General features: G+C 39.7%; 1 protein-coding gene across 14 annotated transcripts in view; it reads right to left on the reverse strand.

Moving 5' to 3' along the window:
• The window catches only part of LOC126162000 (nuclear receptor coactivator 7), a 790,565-nt gene that overhangs the window by 224,540 nt on the left and 547,349 nt on the right, over positions 1-18,676 (reverse strand). For all 14 annotated transcript variants that reach the window (XM_049918207.1, XM_049918209.1, XM_049918219.1 and 11 more), the window contains 4 exons: positions 16,069-16,330; positions 8,998-9,173; positions 8,406-8,599; positions 3,671-3,950 (listed from right to left, as the gene is read on the reverse strand). In XM_049918207.1, the coding sequence (XP_049774164.1) occupies positions 3,671-3,950; positions 8,406-8,599; positions 8,998-9,173; positions 16,069-16,330 (912 nt within the window). The remainder of the gene's footprint in view (positions 1-3,670; positions 3,951-8,405; positions 8,600-8,997; positions 9,174-16,068; positions 16,331-18,676) is intronic.

Genomic DNA, 18,676 nt, shown 5'->3' on the forward strand with positions numbered 1-18,676 from the left:
ATAGGTATTACCCTTGTCTGCAAACAAATCTAATCTACCATACCCACAGAAGCCCTCAATTCCCTGAACTCTCACCATCCCCAAACTTCTGCCAACAATCAGCTTTGAAGCAGCACCCTCCACATCACCCAGGATCAGCCTAGGTTGGAACAACTAAACAATATCTTCCACTGGGTTTTCAACTATCTCTCATAGTCCCTTGAAATGAGGAACACCCTCCCCCATCTTCTGAACTGGTACTTTCACCACCCACTCAATCTACGAAACATTCTGTTCTATCTTCATGCTACGCCAACTTCCAAACCCCTGCCCAATCTTTCCAACACAGCTAACTTACCATCTAACTAGGCAATAACTGGTTTCCTTTATTCCTTTCATAACTTCCCAGTATCATATAAATACATGGAATATTACCTTATAAGATTTTCTGTTTAACAACAAAAATCAGAGCATTAGTACAGTACACTGCAGGATTAACAGCATAATTTTAGACTTGAGCTCCACCCACTTTCCTTTTTCTTCTTTTGGATAATTATCACTTAGTTTGTCATAATCAATAACTTTTCTACTAATCTACTGTGCTCCTAATGATATGTAATATTCTTATGCTGTTTAATATTAGTAAGAACTTTCAGTGGGAACAGTTTGGATTTATATACAGTATTGTAGTATTTTTCGCTACAAGATCAATAAATTGGTCCCTTACCACTACCACATTTGTCATTATTCACAGCATTAATTTTTCTCCCTGGCAGAATCAGTATTTTAATTGCACTTCTATTTTCATCATTACAATTACTTGCACAATTATTTCTTAACATTTCTAACTTCCCTGTTTCTGTTCCCTCTCATACAAGTCACAGTCCAGCTCTGTGGTCAACATTCAGCTCTCTGACTAAGCAGAGCTGTTAATATGCCACCAACAGAAACTGCTAAATCTCAAATTAGCTAGATAATAGAAACTGCCTTAACATCATAAATTTGCAACAAAGTAATAAAATAGCAAATACTATGAACAACCACCGTGTTCTTTTGTGTCTAACTTTTAAAAATAATTGCGAAAAGGTCATTAACTTTTTTCCACAAATTACTTAATTTAGGACAAAACATCAAGCTACGTTCAATTTAATAATCTTTAACTTATATTGTTTTGCTGCTGTTGTTTTGGCACTCTAGTCAATATTAGTATTTCCTATACTGGTAGCCATTAGAACTGGGCCATCATGAAGGGGCATGCAACGAACTTCAAATTGACACAAACAGAGTGAAGACAAGGACACGGAAAAAACAATTCCCAGGTGAAAAAACACTTTTTCCACATTCAGTGACAGTATAGTTTCCCTCAAAACTGTAAAACTTGTTAATCATTACACAACAGCATAGAAGGTATTGGTACTTTCAAAAGCAAAACGTAGCAAAATATTAATGTGTTTTGGAAAGATATTTTATGTACAGCAATATGCACACTTCGTGTTTTCTTATTACGAAAGTAAAGTATTAATTCCACCGAATACATCACGTTAGTTTGTCAAGCACTGAAATGGCGATTGTGATGCACTTCTGTCAGCCAATTGTAGCTCCAGTCATGTTATCCTGCCAGCAAATGACAGCAGATATTTAGAACATAAACACATGACACAGTCAGCCAATAGCAAATCACTGTCAAGTAGCATGAACACACAAATAGGACAAGTCCATGGTTTAAATTAATATACATATAGTGTTGCTACAAGAAAATCTAAACTTTCACAAATAATATAGGTCTTTTTTGTTTGTGTTACCCTTTAAGATATATCGAACACAAAAGTGCCAGTGAAATTATAAATTATGACAAAAATGTCTGATCTTCCGGGCCCGAGATTTTTCTAAGTGACTAGACCTCAAAGTGTGAAGTTTTGAATGAGAGTCAAACACATGTAACACTATTCATCTTGCGTGAAAGAAATTTACATTGAAATTAATGCTTACCAAACAACCATTCACACTATTTTCCTGCGACCTGTTAGTAATGTAAACAGCTGCGATGCCATGCTCACCGAAAGCAGTTTGCTGTTACAAAGTACTGCATAATATTCGTCCTAAAGCCATTGACACACTTTGCTATTAGTGGACACTTACATGCACACTGTGTTTTGCTGTTGTAAATGGAACATTTTCTTTGCAGCTGAAGTTTTATGGTCACATTTTTCTCTCTCTTATGTTATATTGCTGCATTATTATACTGCAGTAGTGGGATAAAGTAAAATTCATGTTTGAGTATCAGTTCTTACCTGTCAAAATTACAAAAACTTAAATCAAAACAAGAACAATGAAAAATTCCTGGAATTCTAAAAAATTCTCGAGTTCTTCCCAGTTTTCTCCTGGATGAAAAAATTCCCAAGTCTTTCCCAGATGACCCTGCATGAAGTTTGTTATATGCACGAGTATGCAAATGATTAGCATTTTAGTGCAGATGGACAAAGTATGTAGGAGTAATGCCATTTATATTTCATATATATGGAAAGATTATGTAGCAGGTTTCCCAGTCACAAATCACATTTCTATGTTAGTAGTTTGTGGCATGTTCACATTATGAGCAGTGTTAGAAAAAGGAACAATTGGACAGCCTACATGTGAGTCTGACAGCAGCAGAATCCTACTGCTCAAGACATCATTGTACTGTCCATATGAATACTTTTCTTGCTGGAAACAATGTCTTTCCTTATTTTTAGGTACATGATCTGGTTGTTCCACACCCCACAGTGAAATGACTGATATATTTGTCCTCTTAAGCAGTAGCTGCATGGAGCTGTTGGAATCCTGCAAGCCATTGAGTACAGGTCTCCCGAACCTACTGAATCTACATTTATGTGAAATATTGCAGGATATTTAAGCACGGAGGGGGGGGGGGGGGGGGGGGGGGAGAGAGAGAGAAAACAGCTGTTTAACTTGTGGATAGAAAATGAACTCTTATGTCTAGAGCTGGTTTAAGAATAGGATTTTTCAAATTTATTGTTCTCTTGGAGAATGCAAATGGTCATGGGATTCCAATCAGTAGGAGCAGCAATGTTGTGGGACAATAAAAAAGTCAACAGGCCCCAATATTGCCACTGTCAAATTCTGAAACATGCTGATAGACATATTTCCTCTTTGCGTGAAGCATCATCGTCACATTTAACTGTTGGTTGGTTGTGTGATTTTTTAATGAGAAACTTGCTGTGAAAAATTTTCTTACACACAGACTGTAAATATTTAATCCCGCCTACTTTGAGTGGCTGCACTGATATGCCAATCATTTGCACATTCAAGCTTTTGGAATATGCTTCATTTTGTTGCATGCACCTCATGATGTTGCAATTTTAATGGCCAGCAGTGTAAATCCCACAATTCTGGAAGGAAGTGTTGAATGCAAGCTCTGTACTTTCCTCTTTAACACACAATTCGTTAATTTAACCTTAACTGGCAGGCTTGAAGAACTATAGACCACACATTTGATAATTCCACTGAGCATGTCAGTGGCCTGCCAAAATACCAGTGTGAACATTATATGAAACAGCTATTTTACCAGTAAGACATATTATGAAGTTTACCGGAGCTTGTATGGGCCTCTATAATATTAATTTATGAACACAAGCTCCAAGAAGTACTTCTGACAAGTATCAAATGCTACAGACCAGTACCAAAATAATACCTGTCTGCTGTCCGCATCAGTCCCATTTTCTACTGTGGTTGCCAGGTTAGTAGGTGTCACGAGATCCCGTTCAAAGGCCTTGGGGAAGGCATCACCATCTTCACGTCCAGGGCATGAACACTCGCTCTCATTGTCCTCTGGGGAAGATCGGGCTGGGCCAGCAAGCTCTGGAAAAGTCTCATCCTTCACTAGAAGAGAATCCTTGCCTGGTGAGTTCTGTCCTTTCTCATACGTCTGAAAGGCCTTTGAATGGTATATTTCCGGCTTGGGTGTGTCTGCCCTGTAAGCAAAATGGGTTGTGTAAATCAGAACACAGAATTATTACAAATTTCTTCTGTAATATATAATCACATAAGAAAACAACAGTAGAAAAACAAACAGAGAAGGAACAAGCGTGCTGAATCAAAGTCCACTTAGAAGAGACATCATGAAACAGGTGGTGAGAGTAAAGAAGGCAAGAATGTAGACAAACATTAACCAGACAATCTAAGTACGAGATGCAGAGATTGGAAATGGGAAACTGTAATATGTAGTGGCAATGCTATCCAACAGAACAACAAAGAAGGAAGCATTGAAATTTGTGCATTGTCCAGATTACCCAAACAAAGAAAAAAAGAAAGAATAACAACAATTTAGAAAACATGGGTACAATTTAAATAAAACAAAGCAGAATTCATTTGTAAGGTAGTTTTGAATACTGATGTATTACATTTACAAGCTTATGATATTATACGCTGTTTCATCCGAAGCAATCATTCAAAAAGTACAGATCCGTCTTTACATTCAAAGATAAAATTTTAATGGTGGATTTCATTATAGAATAGCTTTTACAGAATGTTAAAACTACTGGCCACAGTAGTTTTGTTTGTAAGTTGAGTTTTATTGGCTGCATTATTACATTATCATTTGAATTTTGCCATGACAATGTTTATAAAGGTAACAGAAGCATTTGGTTTGATTTAATTGTAAAATCTTTAACAATAGTACAATGCAGCAGTTGATAATGGATACAAATCACAGTTGTCAATTTGTCGAGACACCTGGATCATTGACTGGCTTGTATGACTCAGTGATATAGACTCAGTGATATAGATAGATACAGATATAGATAGCTGCACCGTAGATGCAACCACAATGGAGAGGTATTTGTTGAGAGGCTAGACAACTTTGTGACTCCTGAAGAGGGCAGCAGGTTTTTCAGTAGTTGCAGGGGCCTTTAACATCGGTCAACACTGCACTGCCACGTTGATACCGCAAATGGCTGGAAGCAAGGGGAAACTACTATTGTTATTTTACCCAAGGGCAAGAATCTCTACTGCACAGTTAAAAGACAACAGTGTCCTCTTGAATAAAATGTTTTGGAGGTAAAATAGTCCCCTACTGGAAACATACAGATCGAAGTGGGGAATTTTTTATTCCTTAAATGGGTAAGTAGATTAGAAAATTTAAAAAGAAAATGAATAGTTTGAAGTTATATATAGTGGGGATTAGTGAAGTGTGCTGGTAGGACGAACAAGACTTCTGTTAATGAGAGAAAAGGGTTATAAATATGAAAACAAATATGTGTAATGCAGAAGTAGGCCTAACAATGAATAAGAATATAAGAAGGCAGATAAGCTACTATGGACAGTGCAGAGAACGAATTATTGTAGTGAAGATAGACATGAAGCCACCACCCACTATAGAAGCGTAAGTTTACATACCAACTAGCTCCGCAGATGAAGAGACTGAAGAAATGTATCTTAGGAAATCATTCAGATAGTTACAGTAGAGGGAAACTTAACTGTGATGGTGGACTGGAGTTTGATGGCAGGAAGAGCTAGAGAAGGAAAAATATTGGGTGAATATGCACCGAGTGGAAGGAACGAAAGAGGAAGCCACCTGGTGTAGTTCTGCACAGAGCATAATTGAATCATTGCTAACAACTGGTTTAAGATTCAGGGAAGAAAACTGTGTGCATGACCTGGGGACACCAGATTTCAGATTTATTATTTAAAGGTAAGACAGAGATTTTGGAACCAGATGTAAGAAATTTCCAGGAGCAGATGTGGACTCTTTCCATAATTTATTGATTATTGAGTGTAGATTAAAACTGAGAAACTACAAAAAGATAGGAAATTAAGGAGATGGAACCAGGATAAGTAGAGCACTAAGCAACGATCACCTGACCACAACAGAGGATCAAACAGGTAAGAAGACAAAGCCTAGTAGAAATCCTTGGATATCAAATGAGGTATTGATTTTAATACATGAAAGGAAATAATGTTAAAAACATGAAAGGCAATACTGATCCTACTATTAATTTTAGGAGACAGGTAATCCTCTGTTTACCGTTTCTGTAGATTTGGAGAAAGCTTTTGACAATGTTGACTGGAATACTCTCTTTGAAATTCTGAGAGTATTAGGGGTAAAATACAGAAAGCAATATGCCATTTACAACCTATACAGGAGCCAGACGTAACTGGTGTCGGGGGAGGGGGGGGGGGGGTATGGAAGGGAAGCAGTGGTTGAGAAGAGACTGAAACAGGGTTGCAACCTGTTCCTGATGTTATTCAACCTGCACACTGAGCAAGCAATAAAGGAAACCAAATAAAAATACAATAAAGGAAATAGATCTCAGGGAGAAAAAAATAAAAACTTTGATATTCACTGATGTCAATGTAATTCTGTCAGAAACATCCAAGTACTTTTAAGAGCAGTTGAATGGATTGGATTGTGTCTTGATAGGAGAATACAAGCAAAATCAAAACGAGGTTAATGGAATGTAGACTAATTAAGTAAGAAAACCTGAGAGAACTTATTAGCAAATGACACACTAAAAGCAGTAGATGAATTTTGCTATTTTGGCAGTAAAATAACTGATGGTTGAAATTGAGATGATATAAAATATAGATTGGCAATGGCAAGAAAATCGTTCATGAACAAGAGAAAATCGTTAGCATCTAATACAGATTTAAGCATTAGGAGTGTAGCCTTGTATGGAAGTAAAATTTGGATAACAAGCAGTTCAGACAAGATGAGGAGATGATAGAAGCTTTAGAAATGTGGCGCTACAAGAGAGTGCTAAAGACTGGATGGGTATATCATGTAGCCAATAAGGTGGTACTAAATACAATTGGGGAGGAAAGAAATTTGTGACTTAACTTTACTGAAAGAAGGGATCAGTTTATAGGGCACATTGTGAGACATCAAGGGCTCACTAATTTAGTAGCGGAGGAAAATACAGAGGCTAAAAATTGCAGATGGAGATCAAGAGATGAATACAATGAGCAGGTTTAAAAGGATGTAGATTACATTAATTATTTGGAGATGATATGACCGAGCAGCATGGATGGATCTGTATTCACAATTCAGCAAAATCTTAAATTTTAATATGGCTCCAAAAGGATGAATCAGGTAACAACAGAAGTTTTGCATAAATGAAGAAGTGTGATAGTAAGCTGGGAGTAAATACCATTCAAACAGAAAACTCTGTCTTAGGCAGGTACAATGGAGGTGTGAAAGGGACTGAAGAAGGAACAGTTTCAGTATGCGGGAGAAGATATGAAAACTGAAAATCCAGAAATGCAGTACTAAATAGATTTTTACTTTAAAATACTGGATATTATAGTAAGATCTCCCAGTGAGAAATTTCATCAGCTTAAAAGTCACAAGGAGATTTTTTATTTTTGTATGACATTAGTGAAATGAAATATATGTCACAGGTCATTCTAAGTGACGAGCATTCCAAACTGTGTGACAGTTTTAGTTATAGATAGGTGAAGTACCCAGTCTTGTCAATTTTAAAGAATGAACTTAAGCTGATCTCAACATTGGTAAATCATTTTATTATGCAACTGACATTTTGAAACTCGTCCAATAGTACATCTTTGCACCCAATGTAAGTGTAGCCTTAATAATGTTCCCAATAGAACTGGTGACAGTGTCAGGTAGAGAAATAATTATTTCCTAATTTAAACCAATTAAAACATACCTGGGGTCAACAACTGGCAAGGCACGACTGCATGGGCTGGCAACTGTGTCTATTGAACATGAGATAACTGAATGTTTTGATTTCTACAGTCCTATTGGAGTTTGCCAATGGGAAAGGAAGGAAAAATAATCTAACATAAGAGAAGTATGTAAATATGTGTTTATCATTAATTTTAGTCTGATTTATTTATGTATGTTGAGCTGCTTCGTTTATTTACTCAAATATTTGTTGCGGGGTGGGTCTACATTTGTTTTGTGTGACAGTGAAATAGTTTGCCAAATGTCACTCAACTGTGCAAACCCATTATTGTAGGTGCTGTTTCACATACTATGAACTGTGACAAATAAATGCCTCTATGAATGTTGACTTGGATGATCACGGATTAGTTCTTACAATACACTTCTAAGTTTGGTATTACCAATTATTGTTCCTTAGACCTATGAAGGAGACTACTGGATTTAATCTAACATGATACTTCTGAATCTCACAAAATGGTAACAATGGATCTGCCCACATTGAACTGCTGGCAAATATCTGTAATGCAATTCCCCAACTTGTGGGTACCTATAATCATAGTTCCATTCAAATTATAACCTCTCCACTGACTCACACCAACAGGAAAGCAATCTGCAATGGCAATTGGACATCGACTGCAGTTTCTGCACATTTTTGTGCCACATACTGTACATTACAACAGCCATTCTTTTCATTGAAATTAAACAGGGTATTGCATTAAGAAAGTTGCAGTTCTTTGGGACTCACCTTTTGTTGTCACCAGTATGGTGGCCCACTCTCATGTGGGCAATGTCATAGTAGATAGCTGCATTTACCACATATTCCATGGGAGCAATTACACCATACATCTCTGGACCATGCTCAATAACTAGGGGGTCAGATACATTTGGGTCAAACATTACTGCATTAGGCGTCACGAGCAGCACACCACCAACAACACCCTGGAACAGAAGCATTTTTGAAGTTTGTGAGTTTTCTAAGGTATGATAACATTTTATTTTAATGTGTGTGCAAGGAGATGTAAAATAAGTAAATGTGAGTCACTGCTCCATGAATTCACAACATGCATTTAACCAAAAAAAACATAAAAATGCAAACATTTTACCAATTTCTCTGTTAATGGGGTGGTTCCTTTGTGTTACCACCCCTACACAAGTTTCGCTTGTGCTTTAGGTTTCATTTATCTTCAGTTTCATAATTTAACTATGACAGATCAGCTGGGGAGATACACCACCTACTGTCAAATTTTCCTTAAAATATTGTGGTATCTACATAATGAACGAACTGCAGTGTCAAAATTGTGTAGCTACTATGTGCAAATAGTGAACGAGCATTGTACCTGTCCGTCAGTTATGTGCCGCACATTGATCTTGAGGAAACGTCTTTCAGCTCGCTGCTCCTCCAGCGATGCACCACTGCTACCTGTAGTATCAGGGTGAGAGGGGTGCGTTGCTTCACTGGTCACAGATGGACCAGTTGGTTTGGGTGATACAGGCCGCAAGCTCTCCAGAATATCTGGAAAATGATTCAATTTTCAGCTTCAGTGTTTCATTGACTTCATTAATAACAGATCATATGCAGACAGTATTAATGCCTAGATGCAATACCACGGTAAATGAATAATCACAGTATTCACAAACATTGTGTCAGAGAACCAAGTATGGGTGCTTCCCCATTGTTGATGTATCCCACTGGTGCTGAAAGTTCCCACTCCTGCCAAAGTCATTGGGATGGATTCTCAAGCACCAACTTGACAACACTCCATGATGGTACTTGTTTTGATTAGTTTATATTATGATAATATGGCAAAGAAATTGGTATGCAACTTGTGTTTTGTTTGGAAGAGTGTAAATACCGTATTGTTTAGTCACATGATAGCCTACATACATGTTGTCAGATTTTTTCCTAAAAATCCCACCTGATTGCCTTTCATTAAGATCCTATGAATGCTACTGGAAACTCAACATGAGGATGACAGCATACCAAAGAAAGCTTTCTAAAGCAACAATTTCAAACAATACTACAGTTGTGATTAAGAGCTTTTAGTACTCACATTGCCATACTTTCATGGCCTTAGAAGCATTAGTGGCACACGACTGGAAAGACACACAATGTGATCCAAAAAGATGATGTTATATCAAATAAAAATAAGGATCTCTTAACTTACATTTAGCAGTTGCTATAGAAGATCCAGTACATAAATGGTACTGCATTCTAGATTTTCTAAAAAGTAACAGGAGTTGGATGCCATGTTTTCAATCAAATATGAATAAAAGATGACGAAATGCAGTATATTGTTTGGCACAATATTTCATATCTCCTTAATGTGGGCTCCAACAAGTCTATTACATGGTATTTTTGGTACTCACTGATTTTGTTCAAGAGCAGCTCACAGATGGCATTTGCTACAGTCCACTAAGGCTGCCAACACATAAGGCAGGTTTTAATGGCCAAATAATGTAACAGAATGTATATGCTTTGTCTTCTGCTCATTATAGCATAGATTCTGCCAATTCTACCAAATCATTGCAGTCCTCAGGAGGCGGTGCTTAGATAATGTGGAGGTTCACTCATAACTTACCATATATTACGGACTGTAAGAAGCACTTCAAGGAATTTCTGGTAAATTAATATTTTTACTAGTTTTATTCTTAGGCTGAAAAGGCAGACTAAAATAAATTCTTAGTTTTAAAACCCAACCGACCTTTAAAATCCTTGATAATCGTCATCTGAACTTTCTTCTCCTTCTTCTCCTCCTCCTCCTCCTCCTCCTCCTCCTCCTCCACCACCACCATCGCGTCCTCTTCGTATTTAAGATAGTCTACACAGCCACTGAGAGCGTTACTTATTCTACACTTCTTGAAAGATCTAACACTAGTGTCTTCTCTCACTAGACCATGTCTGTTTTATCCACTGACACTCATTGTAGGTCGTTTTAAAGTTCCCTTCAGCGTGAATTAATTGTGGGTTTCATCCATCACCCATCTGTTCCATCTCCTCCTCACATAGACTTTAAACGGTTTATTTACTGAGACATCAGGAGTTTGCAGTTGTGAAGCAAGTCCTCCCAGAATAACAGCAAGATCTGTATTTCCCTGTCTCAGTTTCTCTTTTCACAAAATTTTTTTTCAAATCACTACTGAACTGATCTAGCACTAGAAGAGAATTCTTCTTCAATAAACAACATCCCTTCTCTCCAACACTCTGTTAACCCATAATTTCATACCAGCCTTGTCCATACAACTGTTGCCAAGAAAGTGAGCACCACCTGGTGGTATTTCAGCAGGTTTCAGCATTGTTTTGCACCTGAAAATGATCACGGGATGAAATTTTAGTAATGTCACCACAACGTGAAAGGACAATAGTGTAGTGCATTTTTTCATGTCCACTTGTTTTTATACACACATCAAAAAAAGTTTTGCATCACCTTGGTTACGGAATCTGTACCGAAAATTGGACAAGAGATCAACATAAACCTAATTTCTGCCCTTTTTATTGCTCATGAAAACCACATCTTGCATGTTGTACCACCATACAGCAAGACCTTCAGAGCTGGTGATCCAGACTGCTGTACACACCGGTACCTCTAATACCCAGTAGCATGTCCTCTTGCACTGATGCATGCCTGTATTCATTGTGGCATACTATCCACAAGTTCATCATGGCACCGTTGGGCCAGATTGTCCCACTCCTCAATGGCAATTTGGCGTATATCCTCAGAGTGGTTGGTGAGTCACGTTGTCCACAAACAGTATTTTCAATCTATCCCAGGCATGTTTGATAGGGTTAATGTCTGGAGAACATGCTAGCCACTCTAATTGAGCGATGTCATTATCCTGATGGAAGTCATTCACAAGATGTGCACGATGGGGGTGCGAATTGTCATCCATGAAGACGAATGCCTTGCCAATATGCTGCCGATATGGTTGCACTATCAGTCAGAGGATGGTATTCATGTACCGTATAGCCATTACAGCGCCTTCCATGACCACTAGTGGCATACATCGGCCCCCTATAATGCCACCCCAAAACATCAGGGAACCTCCACCTTGCTGCATTCGCTGGACAGTGTTTCTAAGGCGTTCAGTCTGACCAGGTTGCTTACAAACACGACTCCGGAGAAAGTCTGGTTGAAGGCATACGCGATACTCGTCGGTGAAGAGAATGTGATTCCAATCCTGAGTGGTCCATTCAGCATGTTGATGGACCCATCTGTACCACACTGCATGGGGTTGTGATTGCAAAGATGGACCTTGCCATGGACATTGGGAGTGAAGATGCACATCATGCAGTCTATTGTGCACAGTTTGAATCTTAACATGACATCCTGTGGCTGCACAAAAAGCATTATTCAACATGGTGGCATTGCTGTCAGGGTTCCTCCGAGCCATAATCCATAGGTGGCGGTCATACACTGCAATAGTAGCCCTTGGGTGGCCTGAGCGAGGAATGTCACCGACAGTTCCAGTCTCTCTGTATCTCCTCCATGTCCGAACAACATCGCTTTGGTTCACTCCGACACGCCTGTGCACTTCCCTTGTTGAGAGCTCTTCCTGGCACACAGTAATAATGTGGATGCAATCGAATAATGGTACTAACCGTCTAAGCATGGTTGAACTACAGGCAACACGAGTCGCGTGCCCCCTTCCTGGTCGAATGACTGGAACTGATGAGCTGTCTGACACCCTCCATCAAATAGGTGCTGCTCATGCATAGTTGTTTACATCTTTGGGTGGGTTTAGTGACATCTCTGAACAGTCAAAGGGACTGTGTCTGTGATACAATATCCACAGTAAACGTCCATCTTCAGGAGTTCTGGGAGCTGGGGTGACGCAAAACTTTTTTTGATGTGCAGTTACAATTTTAGCACCTTTCATGGCAACAGTTCTGTTATTCGGCTCATCAAATGGCAGAGGAGTTCCATCCATATTCGCGATTTGGCTTAGTTTCACACTAGTTTTCTTTTGATGTTGAATAATAAAGCAATGGAAAGATAATATTTTCTCTTCATACACCTGTGGCATTTTCCGAGATACTATGGTTTTCGTTCTTATGCTAAGTCCATCACACTTCATAACTTGTAGCACCAACCAACTCCATCCTTAATGTCTAAAGTTCCACTGTAGCGCTAGCTTATGAGGATGTATCTGAATCATATTTTTTTATTAATTTCAAAGCCATATTCACTGTGTCCTTGAATTCATTTCAATACATCACCTTCTCATTTTGGCCCTTTTGCTGTACTCCTTCGTTGGTCTTCCTAATTTTTTTCATTTCTTCACTACCTCAAAAATTGTGAATGGTTTTCGCAGTTGCCACTCAGCTGCTCTGTTTCCATGTTGTATTGTTTATGCTGTAGCCTGCATCATATGAATACCTTTAATTTTTTTCCATTACAGAACTAGCTATTAACAAAAATATTGCACTGTTACCTGTAACACAAATTGCTTTGAATTCAAGTTCACTGGTAATGCAGACTGCAGTGATGCATCATAGGCAAAACTGTGTTCTGGATTTGTGATGGCTGGGCACGAGGGGGACAGTGTTAATTCAATTGCGAATACATGCAACTCACATTCATCCCATCATGCTACTTCCAATTGTAGCCAATGTTGCCAGATAGAGAGAGGTTTCCCGTGGCATCGAATATGCGGGCATTTTTAAGAGTGACAGGGACTTAAATCAAATCCTCGACATTTTTATATTAATTTCAAGTATAAGACACACCTGAATTTTAGAAGCAATTTTTCGACACACAAAAAAGCATCTGATAGTCCTTCCCACTTTCACTAAATATTGTGCTAAAGATCACCTTGAAGCTGGACTGCTCTTAGTAGTCTATCAGCCACTTAGGAAGTTCCACATTCAAGTGATTGTAGACAAACCGTAAGTACAGTATTCACTAGCCTACTCAACACCACCAATTTCTGATTTATGTGGATGAGTCATGTTTCGTCATCTGACTGTAAATCACAGTAGTCAAACATACTGAAATAACTCAACTGTAAGAAAAGTAGACACCATTAACAGGATGGAATTTCACAAGGGACCAGGATCTACTGTATCAGGCAACACAGAGTCAGCTTGGTTACTTGTCTTAAGCTACTGTGAAATTCTGATGTGACCCATGCACTCAACCAGAAAAGCTTTCCTGTAAATGGATATGAACACAGAAAGTATCACTACCCCTGTCCGAGCCTGATGCACAGCTAACTGGTTCTGCCATACAGTTGCCAGCTAAGTACAACCTGAACTCCAAAAAGTGCAAGTACCAAATTCACATGTCTCTTCCACATTAGCCAAGGACATGGAGATCCCAAAATCTTTGAGAAAAGTTGGAAGTGCAAAGTTTTTAAGAGAGCTGACACACACAAGATAGTTGCGTGTTTGCCATCTTGGATTTGCCTCTACACTTTGCTTATGCCAAATGAACCCAATCCGAATCTAAATTTCCTGGCAGATTAGAACTGTATGTCATTCTTCCTGGCACAAGTTTCATATCAGCACACACTGTTGCAGAGTGAAAATTTCATTCTGAAAACATCCCCCAGGCTATGGCTAAGCCATGGTCTCTGCAGTATTCTTTCTTCCAGGAGTGCTGATCCTGTAAGTTTCACAGAATAACTTCTGTTAAGTCTAGAAGGCAGGAGAAAAGATACTGGTGGAAGTAAAGATGTAAGGGTGATGAGTCATGCTTGGGTAGCTCAGTTGGTAGAGCACTTGCCTGCGAAAGGCAAAGGACCCAAGTTCGAGTCTCTAGTTTTGATCTGTCAAAGTTTCATATCAGCACATACTGAGCTGCTCTACACGGAGCTAATTTTTCTGCTAATGTAAGTTGAAAATCCAAGTTACAAATCTGATGTCTTGTCACCCACCAACTACTACTGCAGTCTGCAAGCAGAAGGAGCTAGCCATCATTAACAGGTAATTCATGGCCATTACCAACATGTTTGCTGAAGATGCCAATAGGTGATTAGTGAGTGGACATGCCAGTATACCTGCTGTAAGCTATCTATTGAACCTTGGTGTTAAAGGGCCTCTAGGTTTTTTTAATTCCTGAGTTGAAGCTGCTGCCAACACTTTATATGAACAAGCACTTTATCTAAGGGGAGTAAATCTGTCCACCACATGCTTAGTTCATAAACTAGTACCCAAGCCAACAAGTGAAACAGAAGTCACTCATTTGTCTGCAAAATTTTTGTATTTTGTATGTTGTCTAATTGCAGTAACTGTGGATATGCAGTTGTTGATTATTTGGAATGAGATTATCTCCAATGTTTTTAGATACCTTGATCATGCCGAAAGTTGACGTTACAAAAATTGGTTGTTCCATATTTGTGGACACATCTCTTTACCAAATAAACAGGACTATTATCATGTCTTATTACTGAATTATATTTGGTGTCTAACACGAGGAGAATATATTCATTTACTGTCTTAAAACATTTGGCAAAGTAGCAGCAGATTTAGCTTTTTCGTGAGAACTTTCCTTTGTTGTCTACTCAGTGTTTAATAATGTTTCCCAAATGCATAAATTTCTCAAACCTGAATTGTGACATCACTGTCTTAACATTACTTTACAGGTCAAAATCAACATTCAATATCATACTGAAAGTTTGGACGAAGGCAGTCAGCTAGCTGCAGCATTTCTCGGTTTCCGAAAAGTGTTTGACTCGGAATGACATCTACGTATGGGGTTCAAGTGAAATGTGTGAAGGCACTTAAGATTTTCTGGTGGGGAGGACGCAGCACATTATCTCGGACGGAGAGTTGTCATCAGATCTAGGAGTAACTGGGTGTGCCCAGGGAACTGGGTTGGAACTCTTGCTATTCATGTCGTGTATTAATGACCTTGCGAACAATATTAATAGTAACCTCAGACTTCCTGCGGACAATGCAATTATCTGTAATGAAGTACTGCCTGAAAGAAGCTGTGTAACTATTCAGTCAGATCTTTACAAAATTTCAAAATGATATAAAGACTGGCAACTTACTTTAAATATTTAGAAAAGTAAGACTGTCCACTTCGTAAAACGAAAAAAATGTAGCATCCTGTGAGGGTAATATCAAAACTATCCTGAGAAAGCCTACTTGCGAAGTTCCAAGGATCTGTTTTAAATGCTTACTCTAGGAATATTCTACAACCCGCTTTGTGCCACTTCCGTGGAGATCTTGAGTACAAGATTAGATTATTTACAGAACGTATGGAGGCATTTGAACAATGATCATTCCTGAACTCCATATGTGATGAAATGGGAAGAAACCCTAATAGCCGGTAAGTGGGATGTACCCTGCACTATGTACTACTATGGTTTGCAGAGCACACATACAGATGTAGTCATAGGTACGTTCAACCGACACTGGCGCGCGGGCACGCTATGCGACCCTAGCGGCCACTCTGGACTCACACCTGTCTCTGCAGAGGGCCGCGCGGCGTCGGCGGCGGCGGCTGGCGTCAGCTGGCCTTCCGGGTGCGCAGGCGCCGGCGGCTGCAGCTGCGGCTGCTGTCTGTCCGCTCCCTCAGCGGAGTCCGCGGCAGGCCCGCGCAAGGGTACGCGCAGCACCTGTCCGGGGAAGATGAGGCGCGCGCCCAGCCGGTTCAACTTTGCCAGCTCCGACGGCGTCGTGTCGAACCGCGCCGCCACGGACGTAAGGGTGTCGTTGGCTGCCACCTGCACAGCCACGAAACCCACGTCTGTGTCGTAATGCAGCCCAGTCAAATAACACAATACGAAACGTACGATACCAGCGATTATCGGTATCTTCAGTTCCATACAAATAACTTCGTGTACACGCATTCACAAAAATCAGTCGTTTCATATTTAAATATTCGTGTTATACATATTTGAATTATTGTTGAAAAACTTTATTAAAATTTATCTAAATTCGTTTTCATTAATTGTTTCAATACTCTCTTTCAAATTCTGAAGGTGGCCGGGGTAAAATACAGGGAGCGAAAGGCTATTTACAATTTGTACAGAAAGCAGATGGCAGTTATATGAGTCGAGGCGCATGAAAGGGAAGCAGTGGTTGGGAAGGGAGTGAGACAGGGTTGTAGCCTATCCCCGATGTTATTCAATCTGTATATTGAGCAACCAGTAAAGGAAACAAAAGAAAAGTTCGGAGTAGGTATTAAAATCCATGGAGAAGAAATAAAAACTTGGAGGTTCGCCGATGACATTTCAATTCTGTCAGAGACAGCAAAGGACTTGGAAGAGCAGTTGAACGGAATGGACAGCGTCTTGAAAGGAGGGTATAAGATGAACATCAACAAAAGCAAAACGAGGATAATGGAATGTACTCGAATTAAGTCGGAAGATGCTGAAGGTATTAGATTAGGTAATGAGACACTAAAAGTAGTAAAGGAGTTTTGCTATTTGGGGAGCAAAACAACTGATGATGGTCGAAGTAGAGAGGATATAAAATTTAGACTGGCAATGGCAAGCAAAGCGTTTCTGAAGAAGAAAAATTTGTTAACATCGAGTATAGATTTAAATGTCAGGAAGTCGTTTCTGAAAGTATTTGTATGGAGTGTAGCCATGTATGGAAGTGAAACGTGGACGATAAATAGTTTAGACAAGAAGAGAATTGAAGCTTTCGAAATATGGTGCTACAGAAGAATGCTGAAGATTAGATGGGTAGATCACATAACTAATGAGGAGGTATTGAATAGAATTGGGGAGGAGTTTGTGGCACAACTTGACTAGAAGAAGGGATCGGTTGGTAGGACAGGTTCTGAGACATCGAGGGATCACCAATTTAGTATTGGACGGCAGCGTGGAGGGTAAAAATCGTAGAGGGAGACCAAGAGATGAATACACTAAGCAGATTCAGAAGGATGTAAGCTGCAGCAGGTACTACTGGCCATTAAAATTGCTACACCACGAAGATGACGTGCTACAGACGCGAAATTTAACCGAAAGGAAAAAGATGCTATGATATGCAAATGATTAGCTTTTCAGAGCATTCACACAAGGTTGGCGCCGGTGGCGACACCTACAACGTGCTGACATGAGGAAAGTTTCCAACCGATTTCTCATACACAAACAGCAGTTGACCGGCATTGCCTGGTGAAACGTTGTTGTGATGCCTCGTGTGAGGAGGAGAAAAACCGTACCATCACGTTTCCGACTTTGATAAAGGTCGGATTGTAGCCTATCGCGATTGCCGTTTATCGTATCGCGACATTGCTGCTCGCGTCGGTCGAGATCCAACGACTGTTAGCAGAAAATGGAATCGGTGGCTTCAGGAGGGTAATACGGAACGCCGTGCTGGATCCCAACGGCCTCGTATCACTAGCAGTCGACATGACAGGCATCTTATCTGCATGGCTGTAACGGATCGTGCAGCCAAGTCTCGATCCCTGAGTCAACAGATGGGGACGTTTGCAAGACAACAACCCTCTACACGAACAGTTCGACGTCGTCTGCAGCAGCATGGACTATCAGCTCGGAGACCATGGCTACGGTTACCCTTGACGCTGCATCACAGACAGGAGAGCCTGCGATGATGTACTCAACGACGAACCTGGGTGCACGAACGGCAAAACGTCATTTTTTCGGATGAATCCAGGTTCTGTTTACAGCATCATGATGGTCGAATCCGTGTTTGGCGACATCGCGGTGAACGCACATTGGAAGCGTGTATTCGTCATCGACATACTGGCGAATCACCCGGCGTGATGGTATGGGGTGCCATTTGTAAATGGAGCCATCATGGTTCTGTAATACTGCTGAAGGCTAATTTTGTGCTATTGTTCACTATGTGCAAATATAGTGAATACAGTTGTTCAAAATTTAGAAACCTTATTTCAATTAATAATGATTGGAAGCTTGCGGAGTAACACAATCCTTTAATCAGTCAATGTTTCTACGCATCAGAAACAGGATCCTAGGCCAGCATTATATCCCACCGAAGACAACGAGGCCAACCATGAAACAACAAGGTTCGTGATATCGCATAAAATTATATATGAATGAGGGATTCGATGCAACTTACTTAAAATAAATGATCAACGT

The sequence above is a fragment of the Schistocerca cancellata genome, chromosome 2 (genome assembly GCF_023864275.1).
Source record: "Schistocerca cancellata isolate TAMUIC-IGC-003103 chromosome 2, iqSchCanc2.1, whole genome shotgun sequence".
NCBI lineage: Eukaryota > Metazoa > Arthropoda > Insecta > Orthoptera > Acrididae > Schistocerca > Schistocerca cancellata.